The sequence below is a fragment of the Mytilus californianus genome, unplaced genomic scaffold, assembly GCF_021869535.1.
Source record: "Mytilus californianus isolate M0D057914Y unplaced genomic scaffold, xbMytCali1.0.p SCAF_3, whole genome shotgun sequence".
Lineage (NCBI taxonomy): Eukaryota > Metazoa > Mollusca > Bivalvia > Mytilida > Mytilidae > Mytilus > Mytilus californianus.
In genome coordinates, this window is record NW_026262679.1 from 86,699,474 (window position 1) to 86,721,963 (window position 22,490).

Genomic DNA, 22,490 nt, shown 5'->3' on the forward strand with positions numbered 1-22,490 from the left:
CCTTTGTGCCGCGTGGAAATTCATTTTCTAAGTGCGCTTTTGCATGCATATACATTTTTCCTTTTCTCTTGCTTTATAATAAACATTTAGTGTTCAGAATATTTATTTTCAAACGATCATACTGCCCGCCCTCTCTCGGTAGGTAGAGTGGAATATTGATCATGATAACCATCCTGTTGTCCCAGAAAAAACATATATCAAATGTACGTCCTTCAATTTTCAAGGCCGTACACTATCAAAGTTTGAATTGCGTAACAAAAACTTTGTTTCTATGTATTTCCCCGTTTATTTATAGCAAAATTAAAAATAATTTTTGTTCCAATAAAGCAGGACTTCAAGTGTTTACGGATTCAGATAGATAATAAGTTATCTTCTGAAAGAAATTGTTTTCCAACGAGCCCTTAAACTCCTGTTGAACACCATATTTTCAATTTACGTCATGCCATTATGCATTATTTTCTATGACAAAACCGGGTCTGCTTTGTAAAATTTTAGGACAAAACCGGGTCGTACACATTGACAAAGCCGGGTCCTCCGGGTCCTTCAATTTTGACATGACCCATTTCTTTCGTTCCATGTAAAGAAATACTGATATTGAATTGCTCATAGTGAATAGTCTTGCAATCTCCATGTTAATATCTTTCTTTCCGTACAATGTGCACAATTTAAAGAGAAATTGAACAAATTCGAGGCAAGGTTCACTCAATTCACCATTTTGGTGTGCCTATTTCCTTATTTCTACCTTAATCTAGAACGGTTGTAGAAAATATTACATCTCACAATCGAAAATAGTTATATGTGTATGTATATTCTTCAATATCATTAAAACAACAAACAAATAAACAGAAATCATACCTTTTCTCTGTCTGTTGATGGTCCGTCACCGTACCGGATATTACATACTATTGAGTCCAAACATTTTTTGCCGGGGTAGTTTACACACAGTGTTCTTGGGGAAATCTATCATTCATTGATTAATTTACATGACCAAAAAATTATCTTTTTAGTTCATTGAAACACATGTATAAACTCACAAAACTGCATGTGATGTTGTATTTATTCATTATCAATAATATATTTTCAATTTGTTCAATATATACACTGATTTAATTATAAAAAGTTTATTTCTGACAAAATATTGTGTACTGTTCCAATGAATTTGCATATTTTTTGTGGTTGTTCAAGTTAAAGAATACATTTATGAAGGCATTAATTTAAACATCATCATTTTCAAGTTTTTATTTGCCAAAAACACAAAAAAAAGCAAATTTTAATAGGTAGAATATTGAAAATTTTATCAGAAATCAAATTTCAATTTATGAATCAGTGTTTGTATTGAACAAATTGAAAATGTATTATTGATATTGAATAAAAACAACATCACATGCAGTTTTGTAAGTCCTTAGTTCAGTAGCATGTGTTGACGACATCCACTGTTAACCTCGAAACATTCAACTCTGGTTCATCTGGTACATTTTAAATAGTGAGCAGGAATTCAACGACACATTAAACTGTTAAAACTTGAAAATAGGCAAGGGACTTGATAAGCAATAAATTTGAAAAGGTATCGCGCATTCTACCAACAAACATCCAATGATTTATTTGACAAATACCTTCAATGGAACAAATTTCCTGCAAAGAGGAAATTTGCCAGACTCAAGACATCTTTTAAGAAAGATGACTTGGCAGGGTAAATCTTTCAAATTATCAATTAAACTATTTAATGAGTTTTTGTATGGATATGGATGGCTTTATTTTGTCCAAAACCTCAAAAGATACCAATATGTAGTTGCGTTAATGCAGATTTTCGTAGATGGCCTTAAATAGCCCTCTGTTAAGCAAATTCAGGGAAATGTGATGTCGTCAATAACAATTAATGTCAGAAAAAAGAAAGTTCAACTGTCAATCTTGTTAAATTAAACATACCATGGCAAAATCAAACACTTCTTATGTCTGAATTTAATTTTGTGTTACAAAAGAAACATCATTAAGATACGCGAAAACATTTGTCTCATCCACTTTCTCAAATTTTCAAATTGTTTTAAAATTTTGAGAATTATGTTGAGAAATGCCATAACCGGAAGTTATGAAAATAGTTCTGTCAGCTTTATAATCCACATATTTGTTTGTACTTCTACTATTAAGCATGCATGATCTTTTTGTACCAAACATATAGTATTCGGTTTAACAATTTTAGCGTGATAATTTATTTAGCCTTTGAGTATACATGTATATCCGATTTTTGATGTTCTAGTTACAAAAGGTAAATGTATATATTTTACATTGAAGATAACGCAAGAATACATAATTATAATAGTGTATTCTATTTAACGAAACATCCTTGTTTCCATCAATGGTATTTACAAATAAAGATTTAAATAAATATAGACTTCTTTGGTTAAATCAGTTTTTCGAAATCAATATTATAATATTTTTTAAAAATACTAAATCATAAAGTTAACACGTAACCACTTAACAACACCTGAAAGTAGTTGGATACCGGAAATATTTAGTAGCTTTCAAACTTTTCTTTAAAAATAGGAAAGTAATTTAAAAGAAAAGGCAGAGGAAAACTGTTGGCATTGACTTAACTTTCCATATTGCTGTGTCATGCGATCACTGTTAGACAAATTTGGATATGCATGTTTCTGCAATTAAACGGAATGGACCGTGTTTTTATGTCAGCATGTTATTTGCGACGCAGTTATTAATCTATTGGCAAGGTATGATATAGTAAAGTAGTTTTTTATTTTCTTAAGAACTTTATCTGGTTTGTTGTGTATGCGTAGCGAACTGAGCTGGTAACATATACAACTCTAATATTTTAAAGTTAGAATGGGTATAATGCTAATGCGATTTCATAGTTTTTATAGTTTTATCAAATTTTTTTTAGAACTTTTTTGTGTATGTTTATGCCCCACCTACGATAGTAGAGGGGCATTATTTTTTTCGGTCTGTGCATCCTTCCGTTCGTCCGTCCGTCCGTCCGTCCTTCCGTTCGTCCGTCTGTCCCGCTTCAGATTAAAGTTTTTGGTCAAGGTAGTTTTTGATGAAGTAAAAGTCCAATCAACTTGAAACTTAGTACACATGTTCCCTATGATATGATCTTTCTAATATTAATGCCAGATTATAGTTTGGATCCCAATTTTTTCACAGTCCACTGAACATAGAAAATGATAGTGCGAGTGGGGCATCCGTGTACTATGGACACGTTCTTGTTTATGATGTTTTGATCACAAAACGATATATATTTTGAAATGTATTCTGTTGAAATATATAGTGTTTAACATTAATCCCTTTTTGTAATCCTTCATTTAAAATTTAAAAAAATCAATTCGCCGCCTATTTATTCACTACATGATACACGTGAGACAGTGTATACTGGTTCTTGGCAGGTTGCTCTTTGTAAATGCAGGAGATCATGGATTCTATCACCGACCGTGTCACACCAAACAAAGACTTAAAAAATATAATGCAACACATAAGACATTTCGGAGTAAGAACAAAGACGGCACAGAGTCCGAAAAATGTGTGAAGTAATGGTAACATTTCTCGCAAACTGTTACTTTGTAAACTAGCACATTAAAAATCCTGCTTAATTCAATAGTGTTGTACAAAGCATGCACATTTATAAGTTCTTGAAATGAAAATCATTCTGGTAGTTGTGAATAGACGTTGAATAGACAGTCATCATCAGAATCTTTTTACACCAACTCTAGTAAAGAAAACTTTCAAATAATTAAATCAAACTATTCTAGTAGAAAGTTATCTCATTGGCAATCATACCACAGCTTCTTATTTTTTTATATGTCGACATTTTTGGAAGAAAAACAATAGTTCAAACCTGTAACGGTTATAAACATCAGACTTTCATTTTTAATATGATATTTCTTACATTTTATCTATAATTAGCTGACGCACAAACTGCAACAATGTATCCTCCCGCACCAGCATACGTGGATATTCGGCAGCAACGCACGTTTATGTGCAAAACATCAATACAGAGCAACTGGAGAAGTACTTCGTTCTATGACGAGACAAACAGTGGTGGTGTTCCCAGTGTAGGCTTGTTTTTCAAAGATTCCGATGGTTCTTGTCGAATAAGTGCTGTTTCATATTCCAAATATAACGCATCATGTGAGTCTACGAAGGGAGAATATAATCTAACAGTTCTATCTGTTGATGAAAATCATCACAATAGGTTTATCCGTTGTAAAGCACAGTTTGGTGACGGTACCGGATCTGACGTCTATGCCAATGCCAGGACAGTCATTTACGTCAGAGGTAAATACAAATCAGTTAACATCAGTTGATTTTTGAGAATACGTCCCCTCTATGTATGGTACAATACTTGACTTTGTGTTTGTGTTGAGATTGGTATATTATATTTATCTATAAATGAATACAAGGAATAAAAGAAATAACGTTATAGTTTCATGACTTATTGCTGTGAAATATTTGTGTGTAAATGTCATTACCAAAAGTTTGTTAATAGTATGGAGTAATATAGTTTTTTTTTCAATAATTATCAAGAAGTGATTACGGAAATATATCAAAAGGTCAATAATCTCTATAAAAAGCAAGGCCAATCAATTAAATATCATAATTATACAACCAAATTTTAAACTGCATACTTATGTATTTATAAAATTAGTTTATTAATGGTATAATTATTGTTTGTTTTTTTCTCTTCCATACAATAATGAGGAAGTTTCAAGAGATTACAATTTTTTGCTGACTTCTATTACGGGTGTTTTTCTGTAATACTTTTACTACCGGAAATTTTTTTTAGTGATAAACTTATTGTTAATATCATTCTGCTTTCGATACTTAATCGACAAGGAAGAAATCTTCTCTTTTCATATGAAAATTTGGTGACACAAAATTGTGATTTATAACAAGGTATTTTCAATATCATTCCTGGTATCATCGAGGTCATCTCATATCGAAACTGAAAATGCTGTAAATGCCGATAAATGGGAAAAAACCCGATAGAACCATAATGATATATTCATCACATCTCTTTTAATGGTCTGATTTTGGGCTTTATTTTGACGCATGACGAAAACCAATGAAATTTATTTAATGTGTCGTACTTGTGGTAACTTGCATATTAACATCCAGATGCAAAACGACCGATCGGAATGGGGACGTTAAATCTAAATCTCTATAAAGGCTAAGTGCCAAGCTAGCTGCACGTTTAAGAACCTTTACAATAAAGTGATTCATAGTTGGCCTGTTTCAAGGCAAAGTGTATGCCTCGATCATGTCCTTATATATATGGGACTAACAAAATCCCTCGCCCTTCATCCCGGTCTGTATGCCCTGCAGGACCTACATTGTACCTACAGTAAATTTTTGCTCGTAAGAAATATTTGAGAATGAAAATTAAGCAAGCAACGGTCTACCAATCAATAGTTTCATGCAAAACATGACAAACAAAGTAAGGTCTTTATTGACTACCGAAAACACATTTCACCTCACATATGGAATAAAAAGTAATTGTTAGGAGTGTATATCATAAGACCATTATTGTCTCTTTGATGTTGGACCAACACTTATCTAAAGAATACAGAAGCGATATGGACCAACTCCTGTGAAAAAGGAAAACATCACTTTATAAACAAACAGATGAGTACACAGGTACGGATATTTATAATCTGACCTATTTATCAGTTAGTGAACTAAATGGCAAAGCTGACACAAAGACGGACAAACAAAAGAATGACAAAAACACGTACACATTTATATTTTACCCATTTATTTGTCAGTGATCTAGATTTACTAGATAATTTTATACAAGGTAAACAACTTTATTTTAGAAAAGTTTTCTTTTAACCTCATTATTTCGTTCGTAGTCAGTTGGGTATACAAGACATCTATATAATTTGTCTTGAAAATAATCCATCTATTTAAATAATATAGATTAAGACAACTTTTTGTTATAGAATGTCATTTGTTTTACAAATGAGCAACAAACGATTTACATGACCTCTCTGTTCGATAAAAATTAAAAAAATTTTTGTTTTATAAATTAGAAAAACGATATTTTGATTTATGAACTTTGTTTCATTTTGGCGTGATTGATTTTGATATTTTATATATATCGATGATACAAATAAAAAAAAAAATCCTAAAATCGAAGACTATATTTTACTTGAAAAGCATACATTCCTACAATTAGTATGTAAATATTTTTTCGGAACAGCATAATTAGATAAATTTGTGCTATCATATGATCAGTGATTAGTCATGGTTAAAGAATCAGGCAACAATGTATTTGATTAAAACCACAATATTGATTAAACTGATTTATTAATTTTCAGTACAGTTTTCGTCAAAGTGATAGAGTCGAGACTAAGGTGCTCTGTTTTCGACGGTGTCGGCATCAACAATTTGTTTAAGTTCGTGATTAAGGCAGTTTCATAGGAACTTCTAATGGTAAATTGATGTTATTTGGTATGCAGTTGTATTAACATTCGTACTACTTATTTCCGAAGAGATCATTTGGTCCCGACCCCCAAGTCATGCTTTATTGACCTTCAATCCTTTACTAAGTTTACATGTTTAAGTCTGTTATTATGCTAGTTTAAGCGTAGTAACTTGTGGTAAGTGAATTATATTTGGTTCTCATTTGTATAAGCATAAGCACCTTTCATATCCGTGGAGATTATTTGGCCCTGACCCCTAACAGTTTGTTATATGCTTGAATGATTATTTTTACATATTATCAATGAGAGTTCAAAGGCACCCTAGTTTTCATGAAACCGTTTTCAGATTTTAGATGGCCCAAAAAAAAATAGTGCTTTGAAATTTAAGTGGTTGACTGGCTGTCATGTCTTGCTGTGTATTTGCGAACTTTGATTTCGTAATATGACATTTTTTTGCAATAATATCTAAACAGAAATATTTCAAATTAAAAAAGCAGTTACAGTTCTTCTTTGCAATACATTAGTATACAGTAAAAATGGTATTTGGTTCGAGAACAATATCTTTTTTTGTTCACCAAAAACCGAAACTGTTAGCCGAGCTATCACGGTTAAACAGTTGTTAAAGAACACAGTTTATTTGAATAGAAATACAATTTGGGTATTACGTCAATAAAACAGCAACCTAATTACACAAAAAGTCATAAAGTGTCTAAAGCGTCGTCTGTAACAGACTGTTTTTAATGGTAGATAGTATTGGTGTCTATATAAAAAATGTCCGATAAATTGCTATGAATAAAACAAATTATGAACTATAAAACTCCCAACAAACCAATGATAAACACTTAGGTATCAAATACTTCGCAGTTACTGAAAGCTATATCAAAGTGATTAACATGCTGGTATTAAATCATGCTGTACTTCATTTTAAATCGGCGAGAGTACAACTTGCAGGCAAAAACAGAGAACATTTTATGTTTGCTTCATAATTACACATTGGTTAATCAATATTAACCTCTAAATAAAAACATGACGCAATGATTGAACAACAACCCGATGTTCAGTGGTTGTCGTTTGTTGATGTGGTTCATAAGTGTTTCTCGTTTCTCGTTTTTTATGTAGATTAGACCGTTGGTTTTCCTGTTTAAATGGTTTTACACTAGTCATCATTGGGGCCCTTTATAGCTTGCTGTTCGGTGTGAGCCAAGGCTCCGTGTTGAAGGCCGTAATTTGACCTATAATGGTTTACTTTTACAAATTGTAACTTGGATGGTGAGTTGTCTCATTGGCACTCATACCACATCTTCTTATATCTATCTATGACGCAATGATTGAACAACAACAGTATGATTTTAGCCTTATAAATTAGTCTATGAAGCAAAAGAAGTACAAAATGTAAATACAAAACATTTAGTCTTTTTTTTCACTTTAATAATTAAATACCTTAAAATATTTGCGTTAAATACTTCTTCGTATTTAATTTCAGCACACGAAATCATATTTCTATACGATTCTCTATATTAGAGATATAATAACTCTCAATGCAATATCAAACCAACCGAGAAAAGAATTTTGCATGTTTGTATGGCTTTCTTTTTCTTTTTTCAGTTCCCATAACTGGTATACTAATCTCAAACACCAGCATAACAAGCGATGTGACACGTGACATAACAATAGAATGTACAGTAATGAGTAGACCAGCTGCATCCATTTCCTGGATTATCATAAACTCAGAGGAAGCCATACAAAATGTATCTTTGAAATCGTCAAACACTGTTTCCAGTGGTTCATCAGGAATTACTGTAACCAGTATACTTACTTACCGGTTTAAAGCATCAGAAAATGGCGCGTTTTTATACTGTTCTGCTGATAATACCATATCTTCAAGAAATTCTTCTCGTGTTAATCTGACTATATATTGTAAGTGTTTGGATACACGAGCTGACAAATAACAGTAGCAACCCTCGACAGAGGACTGCATCTGTCCTTTAAACACATATAGAATTCGAATTACATAGTTTGATGATTTAAAAAAACAACAACATGGTAATATCACATTCTCTTTCTTTGGGCATTTATATTCCAACTGCAAGAAGTAATCTATAATTAATCAAAGTGAAGTACAAGAATAAAACCTAGGCATCGACAAATAGCATTTATTTTATGGTATTGTAATAGCGTATAACCTTTGACCAAGTTTAATTCAAAAAGGTTTTAGAAACTGCTCTTTCCTTTACATTATATACTCGGGATTATAATTGTATTCACTAGACATTCCTCTTTAATGTATTCAACAAGAGTAACATGACGGGTGTCACACGTGTAGCAGGATCTGTCTACCTTTTCGGAGCACAGAAGCTCACCCTCGGATTTAGATGCGGTTCTGGATGTTCAATCTCTAATATTCTGATTAATGTTTTGTTATTATTGTTGTCTTCTCGTTCTTTTTCTTTTTAGCCATTGTGTTGTCTCAGTATGTTCTTTTTTTTTATATAAGATCCATGCGAAGTTAATCTTCTGCTCTTTCAAAAGTTACATAAATTCCTTTATTAATTATTTTAAAAACTCTGCGTATTTAATTTATCTAAAATTAACTATCTACAACAAGATATTACAATAGTATGTTAATGAAATCATACGGGGCGAATATGTCATTAGACATCAACTTCTTTAATTATACAACATGTCACCCTGGTCTGAAATAAGAGCAATTGTGTGAATAAAAGGAGGTGGAGTACACCTCAATGACACAGTAACCTAAAGACACAAAAACAAACAAAATTATGATATAACATACGACAACTACTAACAATATTCCTGAATTATGACAGGCACATGCAAATGTGGCGGGGTCAAACTAGTTTAAAGAGAGCTCAATCTTCCCCTTTTGTAATCTCGATCAGTAAATTTACAAAAAGTAATTGCAAGATCAAACATGTAAAAGAGAACAGGAAAAACACAGTGACTTCACTCTGAAATAATTACCGTAGTATAGAGAACAAAACATAAAATAACTAACTAACTATAATCGTATTAAAGGATGCTTGCAGTCACTGATCGCTGACTCAAAGTACTTAATCTACTGATACAAATTTATGCCGTACACTTAATATCGGTTCATGTGCTTCATTAAAAATTTGATACAGCAACGTAATCAAGAGTACATGAATAGATCATCATCTTGTTATCAAATTTTTATAATTGTTAATTGTTGCCACAAAGACAAAACACTCATGATCAAATGTTTGATATGTATGCAGATATTATAAAACATATATTGTGTAAAGTCATACCCAAATAACGAAAGAAACGTTTAATTTCAAGACCCGCCGCTATACGATCCAGTTATACAACAGACACCTAACGGACCAATCAACATTAGCGAAGTAGTAGTTCTAACATGTTCTGTGTCTGGTGGTTTTCCACTTGCTGTTCCGACGTGGAACTGTTCCGGTAACGCCACTAACAACACTTCCGGGAATACTGTCTACTCCTCAATTGGTTTCATGCTTGTTTCGCAAGACAATGGTAAAACTTGTAGTTGTTCAGCTACCCACCCTGTAACGGCATACAGACCTCAGGTTCACATTATGCTTAATGTATACTGTAAGTTTTATTTTAGCTTTGTTCATGATTAAAAGTAGAAACGGTGCAATGCTTTAAAAACTAGTTAAACGTCACAGTATGTCAATATACATGTTTTTAGTGGTAAACATAATCATTGGTTGTCCTATCGAATTAATCATTTTGTTTCTTCTTTCACTGTTTTTAAATATGATTCTTATAAATATTTTTGTTTACAGAAAAAGTATTCTAAGTTATGGGCTTCTTAATGCATTCTATAATTTTCAGTTCCCCCAAAGGAATTTCCAGTTATAAGACAAATACCAGACGGCCCAGTCCTTACCGGAAGCCTTGTGTCATTAATTTGTACAGTAAATGGTGGTAATCCTTTGGCAACATTGACATGGAACTGTACTGGAATGATTAGCACAAACGCATCGCAGACAACGGCTACAAGTTCTATCGAGTTATCCGTTACTAAGATAAACCATGTCATGGTTTGTACATGTTCGGCGTCCCATAACACAGACAATTATAGCCAAACTGTTCATCAAATACTTAATATAATTTGTAAGTATACATGACATTTTTAGTGATACTATCATGTTTAAAGATATACAAAACATTTGATTTCTTTTTAAGATTCATTTTCATATAAAATTTTAAACGAGTTTTTGTGTATAGTTACATGTTGTTGAAAAACTGGATCTAATTCAAAATAATTAACATTCAAGGTTTTAAATAATCACGTACAAAAGGAACACACATTATACGTATATATGTGTGATATAATTTGGTAAAGACTTTAACTAGTAAACGAAACTACCAAAGAGATGCATTCGATATACTCATTTTTAGTGTAGCAATTGTATTTTTCTGTCTTTAAAATTTGCACTTAAGCCTAAAAGTACAAGATTGCTCGATTGATTGCTGTTGTATAACGCCAGTTTTAGCACTTTTGGCCAGTTTGTATGGTTGAGGAAGCAAGAGTTAGCTTAACTGTTAAAAAGTTTTAAAAACAATATACTGAATATTGTTCGAAGAACTTCATTGATGGAACAGAGAGTTCATAATATACAGAAAGAAAGATCAAATTACTCTCTAGCGTCGACGTTAGTTGTGCCCTTATATTCATCGGTGTAATTGACGAATTTGTTTTTTGAAAGATCGTATGCGATGAAATTCAATTAATTTCGTAGAAAAATTTCCCACATAGATCTATTTCCATTTTTATATCCGTTAAACAACATATGCTATATTTAACAAATAATTATATATTTGTATTTCTAGTTCCACCAGATGAAATTCCAAAAATACGACAAGGCATTCCTGGACCAATAGATACCGGAACATCCGTAAAACTAATTTGTTCTGTTACCGGAGGTAATCCCTTGGTTACGCTATCTTGGGACTGTCTAGGTATCAATTCAAACGCATCTACAGAAATCAAAGCTGTATTGGAAGTTGAATTCACAGTTGACAAGAACTACAATGGCAGAATCTGCAGTTGTTCAGCTACCCATCCTGTTGCAACTTACAGACCACACACAGAACATGAACTAGTTGTTTATTGTAAGCTTTCTGTAGCATAAAAGGAAAGGAATATTTCATAGAAATATAAGTGCCATATAATATCAGGCGATACATTCAAATCATTTTTTTGGCAATATTGAGACTCAAGCATGATTGTACTTTTGTTTAACCTTAGACACTATTTTTTTTCAATCTCAAGTCTAATGTAATGAAAGGTTAATTGTCAATGAATCCATTTACTAAATACCAAACTATTTCATAAAATTTTGTATTTTATTTTTTTTCCCGCGCGTAAATTTATTTTAACTTGTGTACACAGCTGTTTCCTGCACTTCGTGTTGCAAAATATTCACCGTTGACCTGTCTTATGTAACGTTATTTATATTCAGCTCCTACCAGGTCAGTATATTCATTTTGAAAATTATCCTGGACGAAATCAAATGGTATATTTCGTATGTTTGAGTCTCGGTTTTCTAATATTTAGAATACTCGCGCGATCGTCGTATGCAATATATTTTTTTAATTTTACGGTTATGTATTACGTTGAATTAACAAAGTAACACATTTTTTTTCTTAATCAGTAAGAATTACGGTCAATCATTTCATATCTGTTGTTTTTCAACCGAGCAGCATTAACATGCTTTATCGAATCTTCCGCAGTCTATTACGAAATCCTGAAATATTTAATCCTGAAACAATATGTACAATATGTAGATAGTGTAATAGTTTACAATATCAACCATTTTTGAAATTGTTCTTCTATAGTTCCACCAGGTAAACCGAACTTGATTTTGAAACATGAAATGCCTTGGTTCACCGGAAACACAACAGAAGTGCAGTGTTTATCGACAGTAGGTAATCCAGAATCAACATTTGAATGGAAAACAGACGACATGGTATTACATGTAAATGTGTCTGAGTTGACTATAGGACCGTTAACGAAACATGACAATATGAAAACTATCACATGCACGGTTTCGAATGAGTATACCAATAGTCAGTCAATGATACTTACATCAGATAGTATTCCACTAAATGTTGAATGTGAGTAAAATTTATTGGTTTTGTTTTCTATTTTTTATAATGCAAAGTGAAGAAGTGATTTACAAATTAGAGTTTTCTGATATAACGGTTCAGTGTCTGTGACCGAAACATATTTTGTTGTTTATAAACTAGCTACATATATATATGTCTTTTTATTAACAGCTGAGAGCTAACAATACTTATATGTACATGTTTTCATTAGATAGAAAATTCATCAAAGATACCAGGCTTAGAGTTTGGTAAACCAGGCGCATGTGTCGCCTTCATAAAACTCAAAAGTGGCTTTCATAACACGAACGGTGTTTTTAGTATTTTAAACACATCTCCATAATTTCCGCTTAATTCTTTCACTTGAAAACAAGCAGATTTTTTATTGATGTTGTTTTTCATTAAGACAGTATATAACAGACATGAAAGAAATATAAAAATCGTTAATATCAACAACAAAATAAGACATCCACAAAAAAAAAAACTAATACAAGATTTTAATATTCATAAAACAGATTTCCCTGACATTACCATTGACAAATCTCCAGTATATATTATGGAAGGCAACAATGCAACAATAGTATGCAATGTTAGAGGTAACCCTGTACCTAAAGTTCAGTGGTTTCAACTGGACCATAACATAACAGAACCTCAAATAAACCGATCTGTATTTCATCTGTTAAATGTTGATCGTTTATTGGATGGATTACTGTATACATGTAAGGCAATGTCCAGTTCTACCAGATTTGGTTCTCTTATATCAGAGAATACGACAAAAGCTATCGTATATTGTAAGTATATTTCGAAATTTTGCATAATACAAAAATAAAAAATATCGATTAAATACATTTTATAATAGTTATGTACAGTCTGAAAAGCAATCATACGTATATCGTCGAGTCAATGTCAGTGTTTCGGTACTGACATGATGTTTAACAACATTTTGTAAAATTCTCCGTTGATAAATTCAGATTCCTCAGACACCTGAGTTGATTTGGCTATTTTAAGGTTCCTTTTGGTCTTAACGCTCTTCACGTGGTTAGGTCTTATACATCCGGGGCTTTCAAATGTTTGGGTTTGAGCGTTCCTGATGAAGGTAAATCCAGAAAAGCGCTAAATAAATTAAAATGTAATTTTTATGCTATCCTACAATCAGATGTTTTACTTGATAAATGCAGGTTTTTTTTTAAATATGGTATATAAGTATTGCCTCCTTGTATTCTGCCTCTAATTTGGGTTTGAGCATATGGGAAAATATGCACCACAGTTCATGTTGGTGCCCTCTTAACAGTCCGCTTTCTAACAAGGATTTTAAGAAAGGTAATTTTAAACTAGGTAACTAGCATTTACGTATCAGTGTTAATTTGAAGGGTTTGACGAAGTATTGTGCAGAAAATGATAGTATATGACATGTATAAAAACTAATACGTTCTATGGAACGCCATGACTGCCTGATGTTGATAATCACCATTATATGCAGTGGTCACATTATTATATGCAGTCGTGACAGCATTATATGTAATGGTCGCAACATTATGAGAAATGCTTACAACATTAAATGCAGTGGTCATAACATTATATGCAGTCATACAGTTGTCGGATCATTAAATGCAGTACACAACATTATATGAAGTCGTGACAACGTTATATGGAGTTGTCGGAACATTATATGCAGTGGTTAAATCATTATATGTAGTGGTCACAACGTTATATATGCAGTCGTCACAACATTATATGTAGTTGTTGGACCATTATATGCAGTGATCAAAACATTTTACGTGTTTTAATAATGAAGGTGATTAGCAGTGATAGTGATGATGATGATGATGATTGATGATAGTGATGGTGGTGGTGGTGGTGGTGGTGGTTCAAATTCGGTTGATATCGTTAATTTTATCGGAAATTGCCGAATCCGGTAATAATTGAAAATGCCCCGTGAACAAAATGAAACAGTTATCAAAGTCATGTAATTTATGCAATTCAATTCAAAACTTTATCACAGAAACAATATACCTGCTATTGTCTGCAAATTGGACAGACATAATTTTATCAATTCAGGGGTACTTCATTCCGACAAAAGGACGAAACTAAGAGTTGCATGTATTAATTATAGTTTTGAGTGCATTAAGAAACACGAATCTCATACTGTAAGTAAAAATAAAGAATAACAATAATGGAACATCAAATGACAGTTTGGATACTATATGCCTCGAGTTTATTTCTTACTGAACAATGATAGTTAGGTGCTACCATGGAAGTGTTATATTGACGTCAATATAATACTTCCATGGTGCTACTTTGTAGTCGATATTCAGTTTAAATTGCATAAATACATTTTGAATAAAATAGTCAGCTGTCTATAAGACCTAACCCCCATATCTCGCTTATATATGTCATGATAGAGCAATTATTTGGCTTTGATTTTCAGAATTATTCCATTTTACATGATTAAGTATTTCACAATCATGAAAAACTCAGTTTAAAGCATTTCATTGTAGGTGTTTATCATAACTTTAAATCAGTTACGTTGTATCCAGCTTTTGCAATCTTTGTTAGCACATAAAGCAATTTGTCTTCTAAATATGTGCAGCAGCCTTAACCAAAGAGATAGATAATCATATGTGAAAGCATCGATCATATTTCACAACTTCAGATACACATCTTTTTTTGGGTTATAGTTGATGCTCATATCAAAATATAAACTTTTATTAGGAAAGTGTACCCTTTTCCAGACCCAGTTTAATATGTTTATAGATATAGGAAGAAGTGGTATGAGTGCCAATGAGACAACTCTCCATCCAAGTTACAATTTATAAAAGTAAACCATTATAGGTCAAGGTATGGCCTTCAACACGGAGCATTGGCTCACACCGAACAGCAAGCTATAAAGGGACCCAAAAAATTACTAGTGTAAAACCATTCAAACGGAAAAACCAACGGTCTAATCTATATAAAAACGAGAAACGAGAAACACGTATGAACCACATAAACAGACGACAACTACTGTAATCAGATTCCTGACTTAGGACAGGTGCAAACATTTGCAGCGGGATTAAACGTTTTAATGGTACCAAACCTTCTCCCTTTTCTGAAACAATAGTATAACATCACAACATAGAAAAACACACTATAAAATATCAATTGGAAGGCTTAACTCAATCAAAAAACGTAAATAAACATCCCAGGGATTTAGTATTTTAACGTCATGAACAGTCAAAGAAGACATGACTTGTGCAATGCCAAAAATAAATGTATCGACAGGTAGTAGGATAGTTAGGAGTGACTTCTTTATAGATAAAAATAAACGTGTGTGTGTCTCTATACATACCGTTTGAAAAGAAAATACAAATTTAGTTATGTTTTTAATTTGCTAATGACAAAATCGATATTAGTGCCAATGTAAACTATATTCAGAGATCTAATTACAACATTGGTACGATAACCCTTACTAATAAGTTTGTTTAAAGGTTCAAAGAGTTTACACGGATTACATAATGGTTTCCGTGCTTTAAGTACAATATTACCATAAAATTTAGGATGTGAAATACCATTTTTCATAAGTTTTCTACAGCCAAATTTACTAATCAAATCTTTGTATCTATGAAAGAATTTAGTAAAAGTTTTAAGTAATTTATGGTAACGAAATCCCTGACTTAATAATTTACCAGTGATGCATTGATTACGTTCGTTAAAATCTATGACATCACTACACACACGGGCACACCGAACGAGTTGGGATATATAAACACCGTATGATGGAGCCAAAGTGACATCGCCGTCTAAAAAAGGAAAATTAACAATAGGGAATGAAAAATCGTCTTTTTTGTCGTAAATTTTAGTATGGAGTTTCCCTTTAGAAATTGAATGTTTATCATCTCTTCATCATCCCTTCACCAAACGGAGTTCCGAAGTGGATATAGCGTTTACTGCGTTTGTTCTTCGGTTAAGTTTTGCGTTTAGATCTAGATCGAAAGAAACTGCGAGTTAAAGAGGATTGATTTACTATAAGCGCGCACATTTTGATAGTAACGAATGTCCATAAAAAATGGGTCAACTCGACCTACATTTTACACACATTTAAATCTTGTTAAGTTATGCATTAAAATACAGAATATAAGCAACTACAAGTCATAGAGGAATGATATCAATGGGCACATATTTGATAATAACGAAGGACCTCGAAAAAAAGTTGGTTACCTCGACCTTATTATACGCATGAATGATTCGAATTCAATTGTGTGTTAATTAAGGCCCAGATGAAAGGAACTAAGGGTAATAAAGGAATAATATGTGTTACTGCACATTTATTTGGTATTAATAAAGGTCCGAACAAAATGTGATCACCTCAACACACAGACGCTACGCTAGCTTTTAATTATATATACTCTACAACAAAAGAAAATCGCCACTAATCTTGTTTATTTTATATATTACATATATCCATTTATATACGTAAAAATTGTTTTTATTCATAAAATAGTGATTTTGCACTACAAATTGCTGTTCCATGCCTTTTTAAAACAATATTGCTTTTAGCAAAATTTTATTTCGAATAACATCGCTGACCAACATAAATTGATTTGTTTCCAAAATACAATACATAGTTTACTTCTGACATATTTCGAGTTCTTCTTGAAAAATACTGGGTCATAATATATCTAAATTGCAGTCCCGAATAATCTGAAGATGTTTATTTGGGGTGAAATGTTCAGAAATGCGCAATTATATATATAAAATTGAGAATGGAAGCTGGTAATATGTGTAAGAGACAAAACAGCCCAAGGCCACCAACGGGTCTTCAACACAGCGAGGAAACCCCGCACCCGGAGGCGGGCTTCAGCTGGCCCCCTAAACAAAAATGTGTACTAGTTCAGCGAAAATGGACGTCACACAAAACCAAAATTAAACAAACAATTTAAGACTAACAAAGGCCAGAGGCTCCTGATATTGGACATGCGCAAAAATGCGGCGGGGTTAAACATGTTTTGTGAGAGATCTCAACCCTCCCCTATACCTCTAGCCAATTTAGAATAAAAATAAACGCGAACTGTTACTGTCCATAGAATCTGCTGTCGGTGGTTAACCTGTTGTCATTCATCAATGTTCGTTTTTTATTTTGTTTTAGTTCATTCTTTGCGACGGGATGTTTTACCCTTTGTTGTTCCTTTACGTAAGTCATTATGATAAGTATAAAATGTTATAAAAAACCAATTAGTATATTTGGACAGCATTATACGAAAACAAAACGATCACTTCATAGAAAATTAAAAAAGATTAAAGTTGGAAAAAATTATCAAATCATATAAGACATCGAAAAGACAAACTCCGAGAAATAGTTTTGGTGTACAGTCAGTCATTACATCCTATTGGACGTCGATTATATATGATAGAGGGTTAAAATATTAGATTTTGATTTGAGGAACGGACGTCGATTATTAGTTTCCGGTGGACGTAAATATTAGTCTTACAAATATATGAAACATGGCACTGAATATCGTCTAGATTTGCATAAAGCTATTAGTTGTTCTATAAGAAATGAGTTCGAGGAATATAGTATACAAATGCCATTCAATGTTTCATTATTATTATTCATTATTTTAACTTATATTTGGCCATGCGTATTTCTTAAGAGAAACAAACTATAATAAGTGCATGCAACTCTTAGTTTCATTATTTCCTCGGAATGATCTACCCCTAAATGGATAAAATAATGTGTGTCCAATTTTGCAGACAATAGCAGGTGTTGGTGTTTCTCTGATCAAGTTTTCAATCGAATTGCTTTAGTTACATGACTTCAATAACTGGTTCATTTTGTTTGCGGGGCATTAAAAATTATCACCGGATTCGACAATTTATGATAAAAGTTTCGAAGTTTACTGAATTTCTACTACCACCATCACTATCATCAATGAACATCTCTATCACTGATCATCACCTTCATCAACATATTTAGTGTTCCCTGAACTGAATATAATAGTGTGACGATTATAATAATGATGTGACCACTGCATATAATATTGTAACCACTGCTTATAATGTTCCGACAACTGCATATTATAATGTTATCAATACTGTATATAATGGTGTGACCACTGCACAAAATGTTCCGACAACTGATCATGAATATAATGTTGTCACGACTGCATATAATGTTGTCACGACTACATACAATATTGTAACCACTGCATATAATGTTGTAACCACTTCATATAGTGTTGTGACCACTGCATATTATGCTGCCAAGACTGCATTTAATGCTGTGACCACTGCATACAATGATGCTAATCAATTTAAAGCAGTCACGGCGTTTTATAACGTTCGACGAGCGATGTTTTTCTTCTGCCCCTAAACTACGTACAAATAAATTGCATGTTTCTATATATATAGTTTACGAACATAGTTCATTCTTTAATGTTCCTATATATGTAACGACCTTTAACTTGAAGGTTTTAGATATTGAGATAGGAAATTGACCAGGTTCGAAAATTTTAAATGCGACTTAGACTGAACCTTATGAGAAAACCACTTACCATCAAAATATAAAAGCAATGAAAATTAAAATGTAACCATTGACCATTAAGAGAAAATAGAAATATAACATAATAAAAATTGCCTCTTCAACAATTTTGCCTCCGTAGATATATCTAGGTGCAAGTGTTATGATATACATAGCAAATATTGTGACATTTTATTCTTTAGATTCTCCGAACATAACAAACCTCGAGGTTTTAAATGGACAGACAGTATCTGAAAACGAAGCTGTTACACTACGTTGTGAAGTTGACAGCAATCCAGCACCCACTATCACGTGGCGGTTTGTGAGCAATCAGACAACTCTACAGAAACAAGATGATGTGTTTTCCAGTAAATATATCATACCAAAAATTAAGTGTTTCCATATGGGGACATATCAATGTCAGGCTGCAAACCAAATAAATGGGACAACCTCTACCGATATAAAAGATATAGCTGTATATGTTACATGTAAGTAGCTACATGTACATAACTGATGTAAGTTGCAGTACAATTTAAACCTATATTTATTTATTAAAGTGCACATATAAGGTTTATACCAATTATCCGTGCACACGAATAATTTCAATGTTTTTGTATACTTAGGAAATGTCTGTATTTATAATTGTACTTCTTAATTTTTAAATAAACCTAATAGACATTTACCGAAATAAATATGGCAGTTTATATTATATAATTTCACATAAGTATAAAATGAACATTATTGTAATTTACATATGTGTAAATGTATTAATTACATTTCATTTTAATTAGGTTCACCGCGTTTAGATACGCGGTATCAAGGTCTTCCAAAAATAGTCGCAGTGGAGGATAATGGTGACTTGAATTTAACTGTCTATCTGATAGCATACCCAACACCAACGATTCGCTGGATACATAATAATGTAATCGATTCAGTATCAACATTGGTTGGAAATGTTTATGTTTCAAACTTATATTTACCTCATCTTAAACAATCGATGTTTGGAGAATATACTGTTCATGCATATAATGACAATGGGAACTTATTTCTGCATGTGAATGTTGTGCCAAAAGGTGAAGTATAAATATCATTATGCTTGGTTAGTAATGGGGCTTATTTTTGCCTTCACAGATTGCATGTTCCAAAGATCCAAATTTATTTTTTTAATTGATATATAAATATAATATTGTAAAGGAAATTTATTTTTGAAATACACATACTTTCCTAATAAATACAAATATTGCAAGGATGAATTATAAAATTGTAATTTTTTTTAACTGTTCTTGTATATAAAACAGGAAAGCCAACTCCTCCTTCAAATGTTTTTGTTGTATGTAAAAGCACATCTGCAACAATTGTCTGGAAACCTGAATTTGATGGAGGGGACAAGCAAAAGTTTGTGGTAAAGTACTGGAAAACTTCCGAAGGAACCAACATATTATCAACAACCCCTGTCACAGATCTTGCTGGTCAATCTGTCATCAAACAACTTATGTCGGGATCCAACTACAGTTTTGTGGTTGAAGCAACGAATATCTATGGACCTTCTAATGCCACACTTATAGCTTGCAAAACTGATGTCAAAGGCAAGTACATGATTTATATCTTCCAATTGTCATAACTGCAATCCCGCCCCCTTTTCCCCGAATGTGACCTACCGAATTAGACTTATCACCTGGTTTGTACTAACATGAGCAACACGACGGGTACCACATGTGAAGCATGATCTGCTTATCCATCCGGATCACTTGAGTTCACCCCAGTTAATGGTAGGGTTCGTGTTGCTAAGTCTTTGATTTTCTATGTTGTGTTTTGTGTACTGGTATGTGTCTGTTTTTCGATTTTTTATTTGGCCATGACATTGTCCTTTTTTTCGACTTATGAGTTTGAACGTCCCTTTGGTATCCTTTGTCTCTCTTTTTAGTCACATACTTTGTAAACAGAAAAAGAGATATGGTAAAAAACTATAATGACTAAATGAGGCATCTATTCACCAAAGGGCGAAGGGCCAGGATGTAAAAAGTTCACTTTCGATAGGCAGACAAACTTTTAAGTTCATCATTTTACTGGAAAAGTAAACAAATTACATTAAAAAAGATCGTCCAATGTTACATCACATGGCCGAATATATTGCGATGTAACATATCTATAAACAACTTATTGGACCAATAATCAGTTGTATAGTATTTGCCATGACAGTTTCTGATGTTGTATTTATACCACAGTTCCCTGTGTAATTATCTCATATTTTACATTCATAACTTTTAGCTGTAAGCAATCCTGATAAATGTTTATCAAACATGTAACTTAAACACAGGTCACCGTTGTCCTAATATGTCTAATTAAATTTTTTTATCATTTATTTCATTCATTCCACTTTTTGTTTCATCATACTCATTATGACGTTTGAGACTGACGACAGTTTAAATAAACGTCACTGCACAATTTCAGATACACGTCACCACATACATGAAAGCGGCAGCTAGAATAAAAACACGATTGCACGCACGTAGGAAAATAAATTTACGCCTTATAAGTTTTTAGTTTTTCATTAAATGCTTAACCGCCTTTCTTAGTGGACGCTTGAACGCTGACACAATATTTACAGGTATGTTATTTTTGTTATTTAAAAAGTCTAATTTACAGTTTTCCGATAGAATTTTATTTAGTTTAAGTTATATTAATCAATACATAGGATGGTTTTATCGTCAAAATCTATGATATTAAGATTCGATACGGCTTTTCCACAGGAACTTGTCTCTTGAAAAAAAATGTCCTATATACCTCAATATAACACAAGGTACTTAACACGCATTTTTGAAAAAAAATGTCACCCGGTCGCAAACTTTTGTTATATTTCGATTTCTCAGTTGTCTACCCCACTAAAACTTGTTATGCCGTAAATTTAAATTGATAAATCTACACATTGGTGTATAACACGCCTACATTTGTTGTCGGAATCATTCGTACCAGGCCTCCGTAGGTATGTCAACCGTAATTATTTTTCTCATAATATCATTGAGGAACACTATTTTTGTTGTTATATACAAAACACTTTTTTTTGTATATATTCAGATATTGTAACTTTAAAAGAACAACAGAAGATGTTTTCTGATGTTACTATAGCCACAATAGGTGTTGCTGGTGTTTTATTCGTAGCCATAGTATTGATTACTGTTTTCGTCATAATACCATTCTGTGAGTACTATTAAAAACAAATTAGCCTCGTCATACTTTTTTACATTTATAATTGTAATTTTTACTCATTTAGCACATTGAACGCTTTTTTTAATACCGGTAATTGATACGTCGATGTCGTTTCCATATTGCTACCTCCACGAAGGGTGACTGGGGTATATACATATATGGTCACTAAGGTCTTCTTCAAAAAGACAGTTTAACCAAAAAAAAAAAACGTCCCATAAAAAAGCGACTGT

At 32.5% G+C, this 22,490-nt stretch overlaps 1 protein-coding gene across 2 annotated transcripts in view; it reads left to right on the forward strand.

Annotated features, from left to right (window-relative positions):
- Positions 1 to 2,472: 2,472 nt before the first annotated feature.
- LOC127735302 (hemicentin-1-like) overlaps positions 2,473 to 22,490 on the forward strand; it is a 38,838-nt gene continuing 18,820 nt past the window's right edge. The window contains exons 1-13 of one of the 2 annotated variants that reach the window (XM_052245431.1): positions 2,473 to 2,723; positions 3,913 to 4,284; positions 8,037 to 8,348; positions 9,753 to 10,034; positions 10,281 to 10,562; positions 11,283 to 11,564; positions 12,291 to 12,569; positions 13,073 to 13,348; positions 17,683 to 17,727; positions 19,257 to 19,541; positions 19,845 to 20,126; positions 20,352 to 20,639; positions 22,129 to 22,251. In XM_052245431.1, the coding sequence (XP_052101391.1) occupies positions 2,639 to 2,723; positions 3,913 to 4,284; positions 8,037 to 8,348; positions 9,753 to 10,034; positions 10,281 to 10,562; positions 11,283 to 11,564; positions 12,291 to 12,569; positions 13,073 to 13,348; positions 17,683 to 17,727; positions 19,257 to 19,541; positions 19,845 to 20,126; positions 20,352 to 20,639; positions 22,129 to 22,251 (3,193 nt within the window). In that variant the 5' untranslated portion in view covers positions 2,473 to 2,638. The remainder of the gene's footprint in view (positions 2,724 to 3,912; positions 4,285 to 8,036; positions 8,349 to 9,752; positions 10,035 to 10,280; positions 10,563 to 11,282; positions 11,565 to 12,290; positions 12,570 to 13,072; positions 13,349 to 17,682; positions 17,728 to 19,256; positions 19,542 to 19,844; positions 20,127 to 20,351; positions 20,640 to 22,128; positions 22,252 to 22,490) is intronic. The other variant, XM_052245432.1, reaches the window with a different exon arrangement.